Genomic DNA, 17,029 nt, shown 5'->3' on the forward strand with positions numbered 1-17,029 from the left:
GCACATACTGTACTTATAGTGTTATTACAGAAAAACACTCCTGGCTAATTTTAAGATTAGCAGAGTTACAGAGAGACCTAAAAAATCTGCCCATGTACCCACAATAGCTGTTAAAATTGTGAAACAGAGTGAATGCAGCTTGTCAGTTACTCCACTAGTTTTTTGTCTCAACTTATATTAAATCATTCAGAAACGAGTGTCAACATGCCATAAACGTAGCTGCTCCTCCATGCTGGGAGGAGGGGGGGGGGGGTTAATGTAGGAGGAAAGTTGTATGACCCAACCACAGACAGGACGAAACGCGCGTTTTGTCAAGAATGAGGAAAGGCGTTCATGTTGCGTGAACAAGCCCACAGGGACTATATACAACTAATGTCAAGTCGGCTCTGTTACTCCTCAGCCATGGGAACCTTTTTAGACCGTCCAGTGATACTGTTTCTCTTTTTGTCATCGGCATCAAACGTTTTTGGTAAGAAGTTTTATTCCTTGAACTACTTTGAAAAGTTTCACCTGATTAAGCATCCAGAGGATATTTACTCCACTTTACTTCTAGAGAATGTTTGAAGTTACCGCATACTGTTAATAGTCATAGTAAACTGTATTGATGATCATATTATTCTTAAACGCAAAACAGAATAATTCACTGCTGACTTGAATGGAGCGATAGCCCACTTTTAGTTGGAGCCTAATTGAGCTACTCCGTCAGAGCTTTCGCCACCTTCCCTTATAAGGGAGTGAAACAATTCAGGATGTGTTTCCCTAAAACGAAGTGACCAGGGGTCCTCCACAGGATCTCCGAGTCTCCTCAGCAAAATCGATAAGTTTCATTATCAGGAAATAGCCTACGTACCTTATTTGCGGGTTTTCATAAGGGTAACTTAAAAATGAACTAAATTAACTAAACACTATGACGGACTTTCTATACTGTCTACACCATCAGACTAAATAGTTCAAGTAGCCTAGTGCAACTGAAAAGCCACACACCATGCGGTGCTTTCAGTTCAGTCTTCAAATCCATCAGTTGTGTGTTGTGTTTACTTCAGCGGCACTTGACTAGGCTATACCACTTTATATTGGAGTTCATATGATTTCAGGCGGTTATTCAAGAGTCAAAGTAAATCTATACATTCAAATTACTCATGCAAATTTTTACACATCGAACACTTTTTACAGAGGTAAATTAACATTGCGACTTCTATGTTTAACTCTAGTGAGCCACGCCCATAGGCCATACATAATGACAAATAGAAAATGTTTGGATTGAATTGGTGCAATTTGTTTACATGGTTAAATAACTCTCATAATGAGGATTAGCATCAGTAATGGGTAAACTGCAGGGTGACTTCATTAAGCACTTAAATGTTTGCACACTATTGTGAAAGACACTGGCTGTGGTATCTGCATTTGAGGAAGTTAAACTCCCTATTTTGTGATGTGTGTGGAAATGTATTTTGAGTTACATTTCTGCTGGTGTGGTTATCACAGGTTCCAACATCTGCACATCACGAGGAGTTACTACTTGTCAACAGTGCTTGGCTGTTCACCCCAGCTGTGCATGGTGCTCTCAGGAGGTAAAAACACCAGGTGCCCACATCCACAGTGGCTAGTCTCCTCCCATTTATCACTTAGCACAGCAAGTTACAACAGAGACATAGTTTCGCAACAGCATTCTTCTTGTTGTCATCTTCTGATGATTGTTCTTTATCATGTGAATACACTGTAGCCTCTGAACTTTCAAAAATGGGGAAAATGGGTGTTGGAATCAGGGCTCCTTTACTTGGGAGATACCTGAGCCTGCCTTTGGGTGGATAAATCAGCATTATAGGCTGATTAATAATAATAATAATTAATTGATTTTCTTTTATGGAATTCTACTTAATTGCTTAACAGATCAGGTGTGGTTGTTTCAGGAGTTTGGGAAAGGGGGATCCAGCGCATCCCACTGCGACCTGAAGGAGAATCTGCTGAATGGAGGGTGCAGTAAGGCGAATTTGGAGTTTCCCACCAGCACCCTGACTATTCAGGCGGATGCGCCACTCAGCGACAAGGCCTCGGGGTCTGCTGATGACATCACTCAGATAAAGCCTCAGAAACTCCGTATGACACTAAGACCAGGTACTTTTACAGCCAACCAGATATCGTCTATAAATAAGACCAGATACATGCATTGGTACCGTTGAGATACCAGACACCAAAGACCATTACCACTGTCATACATGCACCAGTTCTGGTCCATTTTAAACAGTGATTTCTATATTTCATTATAATTTAATCTTTTTCATTTGAAAGAAAGAAAAATATTTTTGGACACCACCTCTTCCATCTCTGCTCCTCCCCTCCCAGGTGATGCTAAGCGTTTCACGGTGTCAGTGAAACGGGTGGCAGATTACCCAGTGGACCTCTACTATCTGATGGATCTTTCATATTCAATGAAGGACGACTTGGCTCGCCTTCGCACCTTGGGCAATGAGCTTGCTGAGGCAATGGGCCGCACCACAAGCAACCTGCGAATGGGGTTTGGAGCCTTTGTGGACAAGACCACGTCCCCTTACATGTACATGTATCCGCCAGAGGCAGTGAAGAACCCTTGCTATGGGTAAGTTATTGATGGTGTTACATTTGAGAAGGAGAAAGAGCCGGGTAGAAGATTCTGAGATTCTGATCTGGTGTTTTAAAATTGATTTTTCTCCTTCACTGATTCACTCCCATCCACCAATTCAATTTATGCAGAATTAGCACTAATTGCCAGGCTCAATTCGGATTCAAGCATGTGCTGTCACTGACGGACAAAGTGGCTCGCTTCACTGAGGAGGTGAAGAAGCAGCAGGTGTCTAGAAATAGAGATGCTCCGGAGGGTGGATTTGATGCTGTCATGCAGGCTGTTGTGTGCAAGGTATGAAAATGTAATCATATACAGATACATATTCACATGCTCACCGATTTGCAAAAACTGAGTGCGTGCATACTTCCAGTACAGTTTAGTCTTTCCTTTGCTTCATATTTAATTATGTGTCCATCATCATTAGGAGAAGATTGGCTGGCGTCCAGATGCCTCACACCTTCTGGTGTTCACCACTGACGCCGTAACTCACACCGCTCTAGATGGACGTTTAGCTGGAATTGTCCAGCCCAATGATGGACAATGTTACCTTGATAATGACAACCTTTACAACAAATCTACCGTGCTGGTAAAGGCACACATTTAAGTACATCAGTCAATCTCAGTGGCTTTTAATAGTTTTTGGAGTTGTTGAACAGAACCTGCTTCCACTGAAAACAACTTGCACCCTGTGTCTTCCAGGACTATCCCTCCTTGGCGCTTATGACAGAGAAAATGTCTGAAAACAACATAAATTTAATTTTTGCTGTGACCAGCTATGTGGTGTCGCTCTACAAGGTATACAAACTGCACTTGTGTCACAGCATGGATTTTTTTAAGTTGTTGAACACAAAAACCACCTTGCTGTCATGTCTGTGTCCCCAGGAGTACAGTCAGCTCATTCCAGGAACCGTGGTAGGAACACTGTCAGATGACTCTGGGAATGTTATTCAGCTAATTGAGGAGGCTTATGCGGTAAGGATTTCCTAAACTTAGGACAACAAGTAGAACATGCTGATTGATGTTATCTGTTTCATCTGTATAACAGTATGATACAACTTCTTAACCTCTGATAAATAACTATATTTTGAGCAGAACATCCGCTCTAAATTGGAGCTGGAGCTACTGGACGTCCCAGAAGAGTTGAATCTCCTCTTCAATGCCACTTGCCTAAAAGGAGAGGTCATCCCTGGACTCAAGTCCTGCTCTAACCTCAAGATTGGAGACACAGTGAGTATCAGTTGAGATGCTGACATGCACATCTGGTATCTACACACACAGACTGTCACAGAGACATTTAATTCCTCTTCAGGTGTCATTTAGCGTGGAGGCTCAGTTACGTGGCTGCCCTAAAGAAAAGAGCCGCACTTTTACCATTAAACCTCTAGGCTTCAAGGATTCCCTGGAGGTCACGGTGGATTTTGCCTGTAGTTGCGACTGTGCGGCAAGGGCTGAAACCAACAGCTCCTTCTGTAGCAACGGCAACGGGACCCATGAGTGCGGTGTGTGTCAGTGTCACCAGGGTCGTCTGGGCCCGCGATGTGAGTGCTCAGCGGAGGACTACACTCCGTCTGCTGATGAAAACTGCATCTCGAAGCCAGGCAGCCCAATCTGCAATGGGAGAGGCAACTGTTTGTGTGGACAGTGCTCCTGCCATGCAAATGAGTTTGGTCAGGTGTGGGGCAAATATTGCGAATGTGACAACTTCAACTGCTTGCGCTTCAAAGGGGCACTGTGCTCTGGTGAGTAGATACACTCCTTTCTGTCAGGATCTCCCTGTTCTCTCTGCTGAAGCACTTAATGGATCTGACAGCAATGAAACACAAAACAAGTTAGGCACATAAAACTAAAACTATCTGCGTGTTTATATATCACTAAAGGTAAATGTGCTTATTTGTAATTTGGTGAATTTCTTTTTGTAATTTGGGTGAAGCCACTCTTTATTTTATGTCAGCGTTAGCAGGAAGGATGAAGTTGCCCCTCCCTCCCTTTTCCCTGCTCTGAGGCGTCATCTGACTTTACTGGAATGTACTCTGTTTTCTTCCAGTCACTCTCAGTCTGTAAACACACCTTATTCAGTGTACATAGTGCTCTGATACTAAGCTTGACATGTCAAAAATCCACAGCCTTTTCAAAATGAATGTGCAATTATTTGCTTGCTTAGAAAGGACGTGTAAATAATTGCATAAGTTAGCTGTTCAGCATAAACAGTAATGCTTACCAATGACCAAGTTTCTGTGGTTTTCAAGCAGTGCAGCATAAGGCGGTCTCACTCCCTATTACAAGTCTGCACAGCTCAGTGCACACTTACTCAATCAGAGTGATGAAACTTTAATAGGCTTTGTCATTGGGTAATTTAATGTAACGTCAGTTTGGGCCTGTGATTGTAAAGAGGGGGCTGAGCAATAGCAGAATGGGAAACTGCTCTTTTATCTTTATGTACATTAAGCAGAGCAAACATACTCTAGTGTGCATACTAACTCTGATTCAAAGGGAAATAAGTGTCTCATGTTTAACACATCCTGGTCTTTGAAAGGGGAAACCCTCTCCAAACCAAACTGGAGTATTACTCAACTTGCGAACATAGCTGTATGTTTTCTATTGCTCTGGAGGAGCTTTGCCAAGTTCAAGGAAATAACAAGAGTGATGTCACAAGAGTATCTCCCTTTTGGTATTTGAGACCAAAAATTTTTAGCAGAAATCCTGTGTTACAAGCAACAACAATGAGTTTGAAAAACATGTGTTTATCAAGCAAGGAGGATCTAATTAATATATGCTATCAAGCTGCATTATGGGAATACTAGGAACCAGCATTTTGGAAGCTATAAGTCAGGATATCTTAGTATTGATTTTGATCATTCTTTTTTATCTGTCTATTGTAATACACCAGTGTAAAAGTGCAATGCTAAATTTAAAAGTGCACTTTTCCCATAAAATAAATGGCTACATTTGTAGTGCTTTTATCCAAAGCACTTTACACAATTTTGGCTGCTCATTCACGCACACACTCACACAGGCAGCAAGCTACCATGCAGGGTGCTGGCCTAATTGTGAGCAATTTTCCTGCCCAAGGACACTTTGACATGTTGTGGGTATCGAACCTCCAACCTTGTGATCACTGGATTACCCGTTCTCCCTTCTGAGTTAAAAATTCCATACACTTTCCAATGAACTACTTAAAGTTACATTCAGGAGATGGCTGTAATTTGACATTAAAGTCCAGCCCCTTGTGGGTGCACCAAAGAGAAGACAGAAGGTCATGCGTGTGTTGGCAAGCTGAACATTTCCTGGAATCTGATGTCTTTCTTAAGCAAGACAAGAAACAGGTATTAAGGCTCCAGTGTTGACACTGAAAGCTTGAACGCAGACACTCCACCTACCAGCCCACCCATGCACCTACACACACAAAGCCATAACTGATGTAAGACAGCCCACAGAGCTCAATTTGGGACCGCTAAGTTGTTGCGTCTCAGTAGAGTCATGTCGTTGTTGTACGAGCGTCCTTCAGTCCCAGCTCAATTGGAGCTACTGCGACCCAGGGCTCCAAAAAACTCCATCTATGTGATATTCCCTGTGGCTGTGTATTTCTTCCACTGCTAAGGGATTGTGGGACCAGCGCCAAGGCGCAGGAGTCAGCAAGCATAGCCCCAGGGCCCATAAATATGAGGGGAGAGAGAACAGGAAAGTTTACATTCCACTGTTGGCAATTTGCCCAACGTTTTTTCTCTCGAGTCTCCCCACAGCACTGATTCTGTCCCTTCTTGTCCTCCAGCAGGGTAATGCTCTGTTTTACTCTTCTGTCTTTATCCCTGTTTTTGTCCTTTTATCATGTCTCTCATGTTAACCTTCTCTAAAACCCACACATTTGATTAATGGCTATGCTGGATTACTGTGCAGTCTCACAGAGAGTAGGGTGGTCAAAACTTAAAACTCCCTTCTGTGTGTGTGAATCAACTTTACAAGTAATAAGAACAACACTAAGTATTCCCTCTTGTCGAGTTTAAGGGCTGTACACTGCAAAAAATATCCATTGTTACAATGACAATGTAGTCTTGACAAAAAAAATGTTTTTCAACAGTTCTCTCTGTTATGTTGTCGACAGAGTAAGCGTGATTACTCAATGAATGCTTTGTGAGACCATTAACTATTAACCAGTGACAACGTGTGATCCCATCATAGCTATACACACAATTAAAAGAGAAGCCGCTTGACAGAGTGGAGGTGGGGAATTGTTTCCACAAGTTTACAGCGACAGATGATTTGTTTTGAGCTTTAGAATTAAGGACCCTTGACCAGTCACTCCCTCAGTCTGATCCAGCTGGGCTGTGACTCATTCACTTTGCTGTTAGTCATCCAGTGCCAAATCCTGTTTGGTTTTGTGCAAAGAATGCTGTAGTCTCTGAGGCCCTGCTGTTATTTCCAATGTAGTTTAATGTCCTGATGCGGGGTGTCTGCAAATCAGCAAATCTCCTGTCAGGAAATGATTGCGTCACTGTAACACTGTTCCTTCAACGACCTGGCTTTTGTGCTTTCAACACTTCAGTAGAGTCTTAAGTGTTTGTGTGTGCCAGCCTGCAATGAGATGGGGAATCATTTCCTTGGTCAGAATCGGATGATTAAGAGGTCAGCATAATGTCACTTGCTGAGTAAGATTAGATTTAAAAACAATTACTTCCCAAGTTATTGTGTTGTAAAGACAAACAGAGCTGTATATAAAGCTTACTAGTACTCGTAAAAGTAATTAATTTAACTACTTTTGCATTACCCACTTGAAGTACCATCGTTTTAAAATGCAGCCTATTGCTATGTGTTTTTAATAAACCAGTTAATGTATCAATCAAGTTTAAGTTCACCAACTATTAACAAAATAAGCAGCATTCTAATTTTAAAAAGTAACAAACACCCTACACATTAATAAATAACACATTAGTAACACATTACACCTAATACTAATTACATGGTTGGAGGATCTACAAACACACACACACAAGTACACTTGCCTAAGCTTGCAACACATGGACAACTAACAACTCTAAAGACCACACACACACACACACACACACACACACACACACACTCAGTGATTCATTTTGCAATTGTGTAATTTGCATTTCATAGTGTTGTTTGCCCAGCCCCACCCATGTGATTATAGAGACAGGAAAATTGACTTAATATGAATTAAGATGTAACATTGGATTATACATATTTGATCTGAATTTAAATAATTTATATTTTCAGGGACTATGATAACATTAACCTCCTCATCCTTTCTGATTCTTTCAGATCATGGGAAGTGTAGCTGTGGGTTCTGCCAGTGTGATGCTGGCTGGAAAGGAGAAAACTGTAACTGCAGCACACGCATCGACACCTGCATGTCCAGCATCGGCCTGCTGTGCAGCGGCCGGGGTAACTGCGAGTGTGGGGTTTGTCAGTGCACACAGCCTGGTGCCTACGGATCTACCTGTGAGAAATGCCCCACCTGTCCTGATTCCTGCACTATAAAAAAGTAAGTTCCTAACTTAGTGTTTGATTCGACAAAAGAGAGGAGGGAATGGACCAAAAACACATAAATAGACTTTCACAGTAACTAAACAAAAATTACACAGATAGCTAATGTGAATTAAGTCTCATCTCCTAGACTCTGCAACATTCATGTTTTAGACAGAACTAACATTTTAAAGCCTTAGCAGTTGTAGGGCTTAAAACGGTAAGTTCGTCCTGATGGCAGCGTAATAGGAAAGGCCATGGGTTTTTATTTCCTGTGTCAACTTTTTATCCAAAGTTGATATTTAGGCTTGAGAGTGATGTGATCACCATCATATAAAAGGTCAACAGGTCACCACAATTTTTAGTCAATCAATAGTATACACGCTATGTATTGTGTAAAGGAAACTGTATGGGACTCTGCTTGCAGGGAGTGTGTTGAGTGTCGGCACTTCAAGAGAGGACGGTACACTGAAGACAACAGCTGCAGTAGAATCTGCAAAGATGAAATAAAACTAGTGGATAAACTGGGTAAGAACGCTTCCATCTTTAACGTCCTTACTATATAGAGTGATCTTGAGTGTTGTGATAATGATTACTGTTGTTTTCCTGTTCCTGGATCCTTGAAACATTCATTATGACTCCCAAAATATCCATCTTTATCCCCCAGTTTTACATGACAAAGATGGGAATGCAGTGAATTGCTCTTACAAAGATGAAAATGACTGCGTGGAGCACTTCCAGTATTACGAAGATGAAAGTGGCAAATCCATTCTGCTTGTGGTAAAAGAGCCAGGTACTGTAAGATCGTGTGTGTATGCATGAGACGTTTCAACTGCCAGAGCATTGTAATTTAGGTACATTAGGACAGAATAGTGTGAAAAACACATCATCAGCCAGTGAACCCCAGCTATCTGCCACACCACAGAAACTCAGACACATGGTGGTGTTGATGTACTGAATCACGTTGGAGTGTCTGACGCTGACTGTATGCTCCACTGTTTTACAAACATCATGGAAACCAACGTTGGAAATCAGTTCCTCTCTGCCACTCTTCCTGTCTCGTCTTTCAGAGTGTCCTCAGGGTCCAGACATCTTGGTGGTGCTCTTGGCGGTGGTTGGAGCCATTCTGCTACTGGGCCTTGTTGGCCTTCTCATCTGGAAGCTGCTGGTCACCATCCACGATCGCAGAGAGTTCGCCAAGTTTGAGGAGGAGAGAGCCAAAGCCAAATGGGATACGGTGAGAAATAATTCAAATTAAAACACTAACTGCACATACTAACAGCTTCCCATTTAGGGGTAAGTCTAAACTGTACTTCAAAAAGTTGAATAACACTGTGGGACTGAATTGAACAGCATTTCCTCCGTTTTAATTTCCCAGGCTCACAATCCTTTGTATAAAGGAGCCACCTCCACCTTCACCAATGTAGCATACAGAGTCAACTAACGACTAAATACAATGAGAAAACTCAGGGGTCAACGACAGAGATGCATTGTAGTAGCAGAGAGATGGATGGGAAGAAGATCCTTTACACTGTCAGGTGACCGGCTACTGTAGCTGAAAAGTAGTTAATGCTGTCAACAACATCATTTTGTAAAAATAACTAAAACTGTTAATGCAAGTCACAGATGATTGCCTGCTGTTATGCTTGTTGATTTTTCACTGTGTCATGCCTACAGACTGCACTAAATACTATACAATCAGAAAGGAGTTAATTAACATAAAGAACTACACTGTCAGTTTACCGTACGAGGAATTGCTGCTTTGTGGTATTTTTAGGAGGCTTTCCTATTTGTTGTTCAAGATTCTTTAGTATTGCTTTTTAGTTTTGCTCATGTTTTAAAGTAGAAATAGGAATCACTATCATCTAAAAAAAATACATTAATGAATGGACATTTTGTGGTCCTCTTCAGTGTTGTTTACCATGTTTGATGTATTATTTACACCTAAGCCTTGTGTTTTGAAAATGTTATTTGCTCTTTCAGAGCGCAGCCTTTTTTAAAGTTCCCTTTTTCCTAAATAGAAATGGGCAATTCCAAACAAATCACAGCAAAGTTTATCGATAAACATAAAATGTGTACTATATTTATAAATTATTAAAACATGCTAAAAGGGGTGTTAAGTACCTGAACGATAACTTTTTTCTATTACAAATTTAATTGTAGTAATGAGATGAGAATGCAGCACTCTGCTGAGTTACAGTAAAAAGGAGTAAAACTTTTTAACTACAGCATCTAGGCTGACTTGGTTTACAGTGATTTTTGTGGACTATATTGTTTTTGAAATGCATTTCAGCAATGTTACTTTTACTTTGACATGTTCCTTTATCTCTGCATCATCACCTGTTTTTGTTTTCTTTGTTTTTTTATTGTTCATTTTGTTTGTAAATTTGTTTGAAACAATTATGGCCTGCCCTGCCGTTGCTGAAATGTAAATTGTTTGATTTATTTCAATATTCTCTTAAGCCATACTGTGTTACACTGAAATGGAATTATTTTTATTTGTGTATATGGGCAGATTTGATTGCACATCAAATTATATTGGCCATAATGCCCTGCAATTGTTAATAAGAAACCAACTTGATCTTTTGTAACTTCTATATGGGAGAAAAGACTTTAAGTTCATTGTATAGATAGTATTTCTGCAACAAGATGCCTGGGCTTTTGCTCTCTCAGTTTGTTGTACAGAGGGAATGCTTTAAGATTCATTTTACCTGACTTGACCAACTTTTGTGTGATGCTTTACATTTGGGTTCTTTAAACAAATGTCCAAACTGCTTTTACCCTTTATTAAGATCAGACTTAAAAATACCTAAAAGAAAGTTTTTTTTGAGATTCATATTTCTGAAATCAAACAATGAGTTGTCTAAAATCTCTGAAATAGAAATACTTATCTAACTCTTTTCTTTATTCACTTTGTGTGACATTACATTACATTTTGGATGAACATTATAATAAATATCACAGATGCCCTGTGTGATTTTATTGAGAAGCTGAATGTTGCATTCTGTCTCCCAGCTTCATTCAGTAAAAAAGCTAGCTACAGAAACACTATGAAAATATCTAAATGTAAATGTAAAAGTAATGAAATCATTACACTAAACAGAGAGATTTTTTTCTCAAAAAACGTTCTAATTTAGTGCCGGAGAGGAGGAGAGATTGGAACTTTAATCAAACACTGCACAAAATCTTTTGCTTTCACATAACACAATTTACACATTGTTCATTTACGCAGGGTTCAACATAAATGTTAAATACTGACTTGAGTGGATACTCTGACATTTTATATTTATCTCTTATTTTATTCAGAAATGTCACAGATGTATCATGAAAGAAATAATCAAAGATTAGCTATGTTCTTACATTCAATTCAATATTCACTAGTTCAGTATGTGTAAGCGTTACTAATCAAATGAATGTCAGTGTGCATGGGCAGGAAATTCATTTGACCACATTCTATCACCACTTAAGTCTTAGAATATTTCCTGTAGCATGGCCATGTGATCAAACCTCAGTAGTTATTTTACCAGTAAGTTCACAACAGCCTAATCCAGTTACAGTGGATTGTATCAATTTGTTTTAGTATACAGTTTGTTGGTAATTTACCTTGGAAATAAAAAAGAGCATTCATTAGGACTGTCTATGCTAACTTCCCTATAAGCCAACATTAAGTAAAACAAGTAACACTACAGCAACTATGTGGAGTCTATTACTGGTACTGCTTATGTGGTTATCTGTACATCCGTATGCTCATATTTTTTATAAACATGTGCATCATTTGTAATGGATAATATCAATGCAGATCTTGGGGAAACTACCATAAATGTTTAATGCCTCTTAAAGTTAACATAGGGTTCACTGTTACATACTTTTCTAACGTGTTTGATCATTGGTATGTAACATCCTTGCTGTCTTCTGCAGAACATCCAAGTAGCTACATCATTATTATAAATAATGAGTCAGAGCTCATTCCAGATGTTGAGTACCTCCTGACTTGAAACTCATCATAACAAACAGCTGGTCAACTAATCAGTGTTCTCAAGCTAGTAAATAACATTTTAGGGTTGATCTTGCAGCATGCAAAAGCTATAATTTGTGAAAGTAATATTGTAACTTACATATGACTGGTCTTTGTCAAAGTATGTATTGGTAAATCTACATCTTGGCTTAAGAGATGAAGTTGTTAAATAGGCTAGTTGCTGTAGGCTATGTACATAGCATAGACTGTGGCTACCAGGGTGCGAGAAAAAGGCTAATGTGCTAGGGTGGAACCTCTGCATTTGTGAATCAGGAAACAAAACTCAATCCACAAATGCATAATGAATGAATTTGAATTTTTAACATCACAAGTAATACATGAGAAACTGTTGTTTGTCTGTCTGTTTGTTAGGACTGGTAAACATTTTAATGTACTACTAATGAGTTAATCGTTGACCCTAAACGTCCATCCAGGCATTCTCATCGTTCATGTGGGCGGGTTTCGTGTTTCTTCCAGTGAACCACAAGAGAGACAATCGTGGCATATGTCTCCCTCTAGTGTATAGGCCTGAGCACTGCCCTAATCAAATGCATCGGCACACCTGTAGAGGTGCAGCCTCAAAATATTAGGTCATTTTATTGTCAAGCAGTCCATTACAGGGTACAGAGCTGGATGACAGTCCGGGGTGGAGTATTATTATGTGACTTGCACCCATCGATATCTGCACAAAGAAGCGTGTCTTCTTCACAAGCATGCCTTCTGATACAGCAAATGAGAAGGAGTAGTTATTGTGACTACTTTGGCGAGGAAGCACGCACAGCTCGAGAAAGTGGTAGATGAAAGGATAACGGGGAAATGTAGGCTACTAGTTTTACAACGTGGAAACATGTTAATAGCAAATATTTTGAGCCAAAAAAAACAAACAAACAACACAAGTCCATAATCCTATCCACTGGCTTTGCATTCGTCGCATCCAAAATATGCGGTTAAACTTATGTTATCAGAAAATTCTGAATTATTGAGTCGTATTAATATTGTTAGTCTTAATTGCATTATTTCCGATAGTTCCCGAAGGCAGCACGATTACATTACGGCCCTTCTTTCGTTGCGTCATTTTGAACATGGCGGCGCCCCATGCCGTGGTCGAAGTGGAGGGAGGCAGCAGTGAAACAGGGCTGCTTCTGTCAGATTCAACCACCGGAGATGTGAAGAGACCTCAGTTTGGGACACGTTTTCTCACAGACCCGCGGCAGGTCTTCCAACACAACGCATGGTGGGTAACGTTGTCCAAAAATCTAACAGGGCTGGCAGATGTTGGTGTACAGAGCCAGTGTCTCCTGGCTGGGACATTAACGTTAACAGTTACATTAGTAGTACGTTACGTTTTTTAAATGAATGGTCTTTTGCTGAATTGATTGTTGCTAATAACAAGCAAATGTTAATGTCATTATTTTGTAGCTAAAACTTTGTTGTTTTGATAGGGTGTTTAGCAAAGGACAGATTAGGCTGTTTAAAGGGGAAATTATGATATTATCAGGTCTCATACTGTATTATAACTGGCTAATAAGTAATACTATTTTTTATAAAACTATGGAATATAGTCGTCTTAATCCATTCTGTTGTCTAAATCAATAATATACCTGATGTTTTGTTCATTTTCTTTAACCAGTAAATGTCTTTGCCTATTTTGTTTTGTTGATTTGATGAACATCAGTTTATTAGTTTGCACATGTTGGCAGATATGTATATAAGATGTGTTATTATGTATCATCCCCCATCTGAATATCACATGAAAACATTTAACGTTAAGTGTCTTGGGATTGTCCAAGTGTTTCTGTGTTGTCATTCACCACATCACTTGACCCACACTGGACAATGTTGTTCTGTTGTCAACAGGGACAATGTGGAGTGGACTGAGGAACAAGAAGCATCTGCTAAGAAGAAAGTCTTGGAAAACAGTCAGCCACTGCCTTCAGAGAAACAAGGTTGCATTATTGTTGTCAAGACTCATGTCTCATACACATAAACGTCATAGTATGACTGGCATCTGTAACAGAGCTGCCAACTGCTTCTAATTAGGAAGACAGCGGTCCTCAATGTTGTATATGCCTTCATTTTCATTTCATTGAAGTTTTAAGCGAATAGTGTATGAAAAGATACCAAAATGGACCTCGTCATTGTTGGAGACCATATTTATCGTGTGCACAAACTGACTCATAACATTGTTTCTGTTATCAATTTTAGACAGTTGTCTTTGATATTTCACTTTCGGCAAACCACAATAAATTCTTATGCATAGTACTTGTCTTATTGAGCTTGTTTGCGATGATTTGTAATCATGGCAAAATGTGCTAGATTATGACTTTAACTCTGGCTTTACTGCCTTACCTTCTTTTGCAGAGGAATTCGACAGCCGGGCAAATGAGTACTGGAATGATTTTTACACAATTCATGAGAATCGTTTCTTCAAGGACCGTCACTGGCTCTTCACAGAGTTCCCAGAGTTGGCCCCGCAGTGTAGCCTTAACCACGAGTCCCATCTTGAGGTCTCTGGCACAGATGACAGTCAGCAGGGTAGTCTGAATCAAGAACAAAGAACAGAAGTTGCAGCTATGTCTCACACAGATGGCGCTATCCCTGGCTTCTCTGCCACATATCGCATTCTGGAGGTGAGAGGTTCATTTGAAAGCTGGTTAGCTAAACTTTTAATGACAAAGCAAAATCTCTGCTTTTATGTTTACCTCTGTTGAGGAGGTTGCAGCCTCCTGCTTTGCTACTGAATGAACATGGCTCACGTTGTGGTATCCCTTATTATTTCCCTTCTAAACATTGTCTTTTGAAATAAATGTGAGGTTTGTGCAACTTTCGTGGAAAGATGCATTTTCTAGTAATTGTAGTGATATTTGTTTTTTTGTCAGAACAAAAAAACTTTGCTATTATATTTGTTAGTTTGCCATTGAGTGCAAAACTAAATTAAAGGCTATATGAATTCATGTGTTGGACAGGTTGGCTGCGGTGTAGGCAATACAGTTTTTCCAATACTGAAGACCAACAAGTAAGTGCAGTCAAACCATGTTTGACAAATACAGTTCTCTGCTTCTGTTTAATGATGTACACTCAAAGGTACAACTGCAGTCTTGCTTTTTTGCAGTGATCCGGGACTCTTTGTTTACTGCTGCGATTTCTCCAGCACTGCTGTGGAGTTAGTCAAGGTGAGATGATGGGAATAGTGAAAGTATGGTGTGCTGATAGATGTATTCATCTCTAGGGTTGTGGGCTAATTGATGGATTAACATTGCCCTCTTTTCATCAGACTAATCCAGAGTACGACCCTGGGCGCTGCTTCGCCTTTGTTCATGATTTGAGTGATGTGGAAGCCAATTACCCCGTCCCCGATGGAACCCTTGATGTTATAGTGCTAATCTTTGTGTTATCAGCGTTGCATCCCAACAAGTAAGGACTTTTGCTGTCTTTCTTCTTCTCGTGTCTTTGGTTTTTACTCACTTTGACCCATTGAATATAGCACTGGTTGCCTTAAAGTTTCACCCTGTCTCAGGATGCAGGCATCCATCAGCAGATTAGCGCGGCTGCTGAAGCCTGGGGGAGTGATGCTGCTTAGGGACTATGGGCGCTATGATATGGCACAGCTTCGCTTCAAGAAAGGTTAGTCAGGAAGTCCAGCGAGGCTCCAGTCCCGTTCAGAACATCCAAATGCAGAAAGGTCTTTTATTCATGGCCTATTACTAGTGTTGATCTTTGAAATTGTGTTTCACTTAGGTCTGTTTTTCTGGTAGCCCTGTTTCAGATTTGACTGCTGCATAAGGTCATACCAGAGCAACTTTCTGGGTTTAGGTGTTTTAAATGACAGTCAAATTATGCTGCTCTTAAATATTTTAAAATATTATGGACCATACCAAACCATACTTAATGCGGATAGTAATAGAAAGTCTGGCTGCACAAGGTCTGTCAAAATATGCAGTTCTTTTAATGTTCCACTGCATATTAAAATGGCAATGTATTAATGAATAAGTGTTTATTTAATGTTTGCTATTTGTTGTACAATAATAGATACGTTATGTTCCTTTTACTTATTTTAGGAAGGTGTCTGTCAGAAAACTTCTATGTCCGAGGGGATGGAACAAGAGTATACTTCTTTACTCAAGGTAAAAATTAAATGTGTTTGGGGATTATTTTGCAGAATTGTTCTTAAACTATATATATATGAAAATATTTCTATTCTTCTTTGTTATTTCAGATGAGCTCCATGAGGTGTTCACTGAGGCAGGGCTTGAGAAAGTACAGAACCTTGTGGACAGACGGCTACAGGTGAATAGAGGCAAACAGCTAACCATGTACAGGGTGTGGATCCAGTGCAAGTACCGCAAGGCTCTAGTTCAGCCACCTGAGACGCAGGGCTGAGACACAGGAGAGAAACCTGCCTGGCTTGACCTTCTACCAACTGAAACTAGGAGCTCATATCAGGCGGTGCTGGCTTCTTTTCTGAGGATGTATGGAATTGAGAAGCCCTGTGATTGTGATCAAGGGGAGGCAACTGGATAGCCTTAGACTATCTCACCTGCCATAATGTTGATGGACTCGTTTTATGGCTAGTGTTCTTGATAGTGCTGTAATTTTATCTACGAGTGATGATTTCTAATTTTTTGCTGACAAGTTCAGTAATCTGAGAAAGGGCTGGTTACACCTGTATGTTTCTATTCTGCCAGATGACGTTTTTTAACAAGCCGATGTTTTAAAATAAATTGCCTGATTTTTAAGACAACTCTGTGATTTCTTTTTTTTGTTGTTTATTGTTTTTTTGTTTTTTTTTTGTACATGCAAAGTGAATAAAAATCCAATCTGTTAAGTGTTTAGGTATTTTCCCAAGGTTCAAAAGTGCTTTAACAAATTAATCACGTACTTAATGATATTCTTTCTCTTGAATCGTTGAACCCTTATTAATGCTTGAA

At 39.9% G+C, this 17,029-nt stretch overlaps 2 protein-coding genes and 1 long non-coding RNA gene across 4 annotated transcripts; 2 read left to right on the plus strand and 1 right to left on the minus strand.

Moving 5' to 3' along the window:
• The first annotated feature begins 307 nt into the window (after positions 1-307).
• On the plus strand, positions 308-11,068 carry LOC123960358 (integrin beta-3-like). The gene is made up of 15 exons (XM_046035043.1): positions 308-469; positions 1,486-1,571; positions 1,911-2,115; positions 2,344-2,596; positions 2,731-2,893; positions 3,027-3,188; positions 3,302-3,397; positions 3,485-3,574; positions 3,695-3,829; positions 3,912-4,341; positions 7,883-8,105; positions 8,514-8,614; positions 8,754-8,879; positions 9,157-9,323; positions 9,465-11,068. Exons 1-15 carry the CDS (start codon positions 334-336, stop codon positions 9,528-9,530), a joined length of 2,439 nt encoding a protein of 812 aa, XP_045890999.1. The 5' UTR covers positions 308-333; the 3' UTR covers positions 9,531-11,068.
• On the minus strand, positions 8,211-14,687 carry LOC123960383. Its single transcript, XR_006822503.1, has 2 exons — positions 14,451-14,687; positions 8,211-9,248 (listed from the first exon to the last, which is right to left on the minus strand). It is a non-coding gene; the product is annotated as an uncharacterized LOC123960383 (long non-coding RNA).
• Positions 12,709-16,842, plus strand: mettl2a (methyltransferase 2A, methylcytidine). Of its 2 annotated transcripts, XM_046035059.1 has the most exons (10): positions 12,709-12,919; positions 13,128-13,335; positions 13,959-14,047; positions 14,463-14,731; positions 15,068-15,117; positions 15,214-15,274; positions 15,376-15,515; positions 15,619-15,725; positions 16,160-16,225; positions 16,318-16,842. In XM_046035059.1, the coding sequence occupies exons 2-10, from the start codon at positions 13,184-13,186 to the stop codon at positions 16,479-16,481; spliced, it is 1,098 nt and encodes a 365-aa protein (XP_045891015.1). In that variant the 5' UTR covers positions 12,709-12,919; positions 13,128-13,183; the 3' UTR covers positions 16,482-16,842. The 2 variants fall into 2 exon arrangements, with proteins under 2 accessions (XP_045891015.1, XP_045891008.1); XM_046035052.1 differs by having other exon boundaries at positions 12,709-13,335.
• Positions 16,843-17,029: the final 187 nt, after the last annotated feature.

The sequence above is a fragment of the Micropterus dolomieu genome, linkage group LG02 (assembly GCF_021292245.1).
Source record: "Micropterus dolomieu isolate WLL.071019.BEF.003 ecotype Adirondacks linkage group LG02, ASM2129224v1, whole genome shotgun sequence".
Taxonomy (NCBI): Eukaryota; Metazoa; Chordata; class Actinopteri; order Centrarchiformes; family Centrarchidae; genus Micropterus; species Micropterus dolomieu.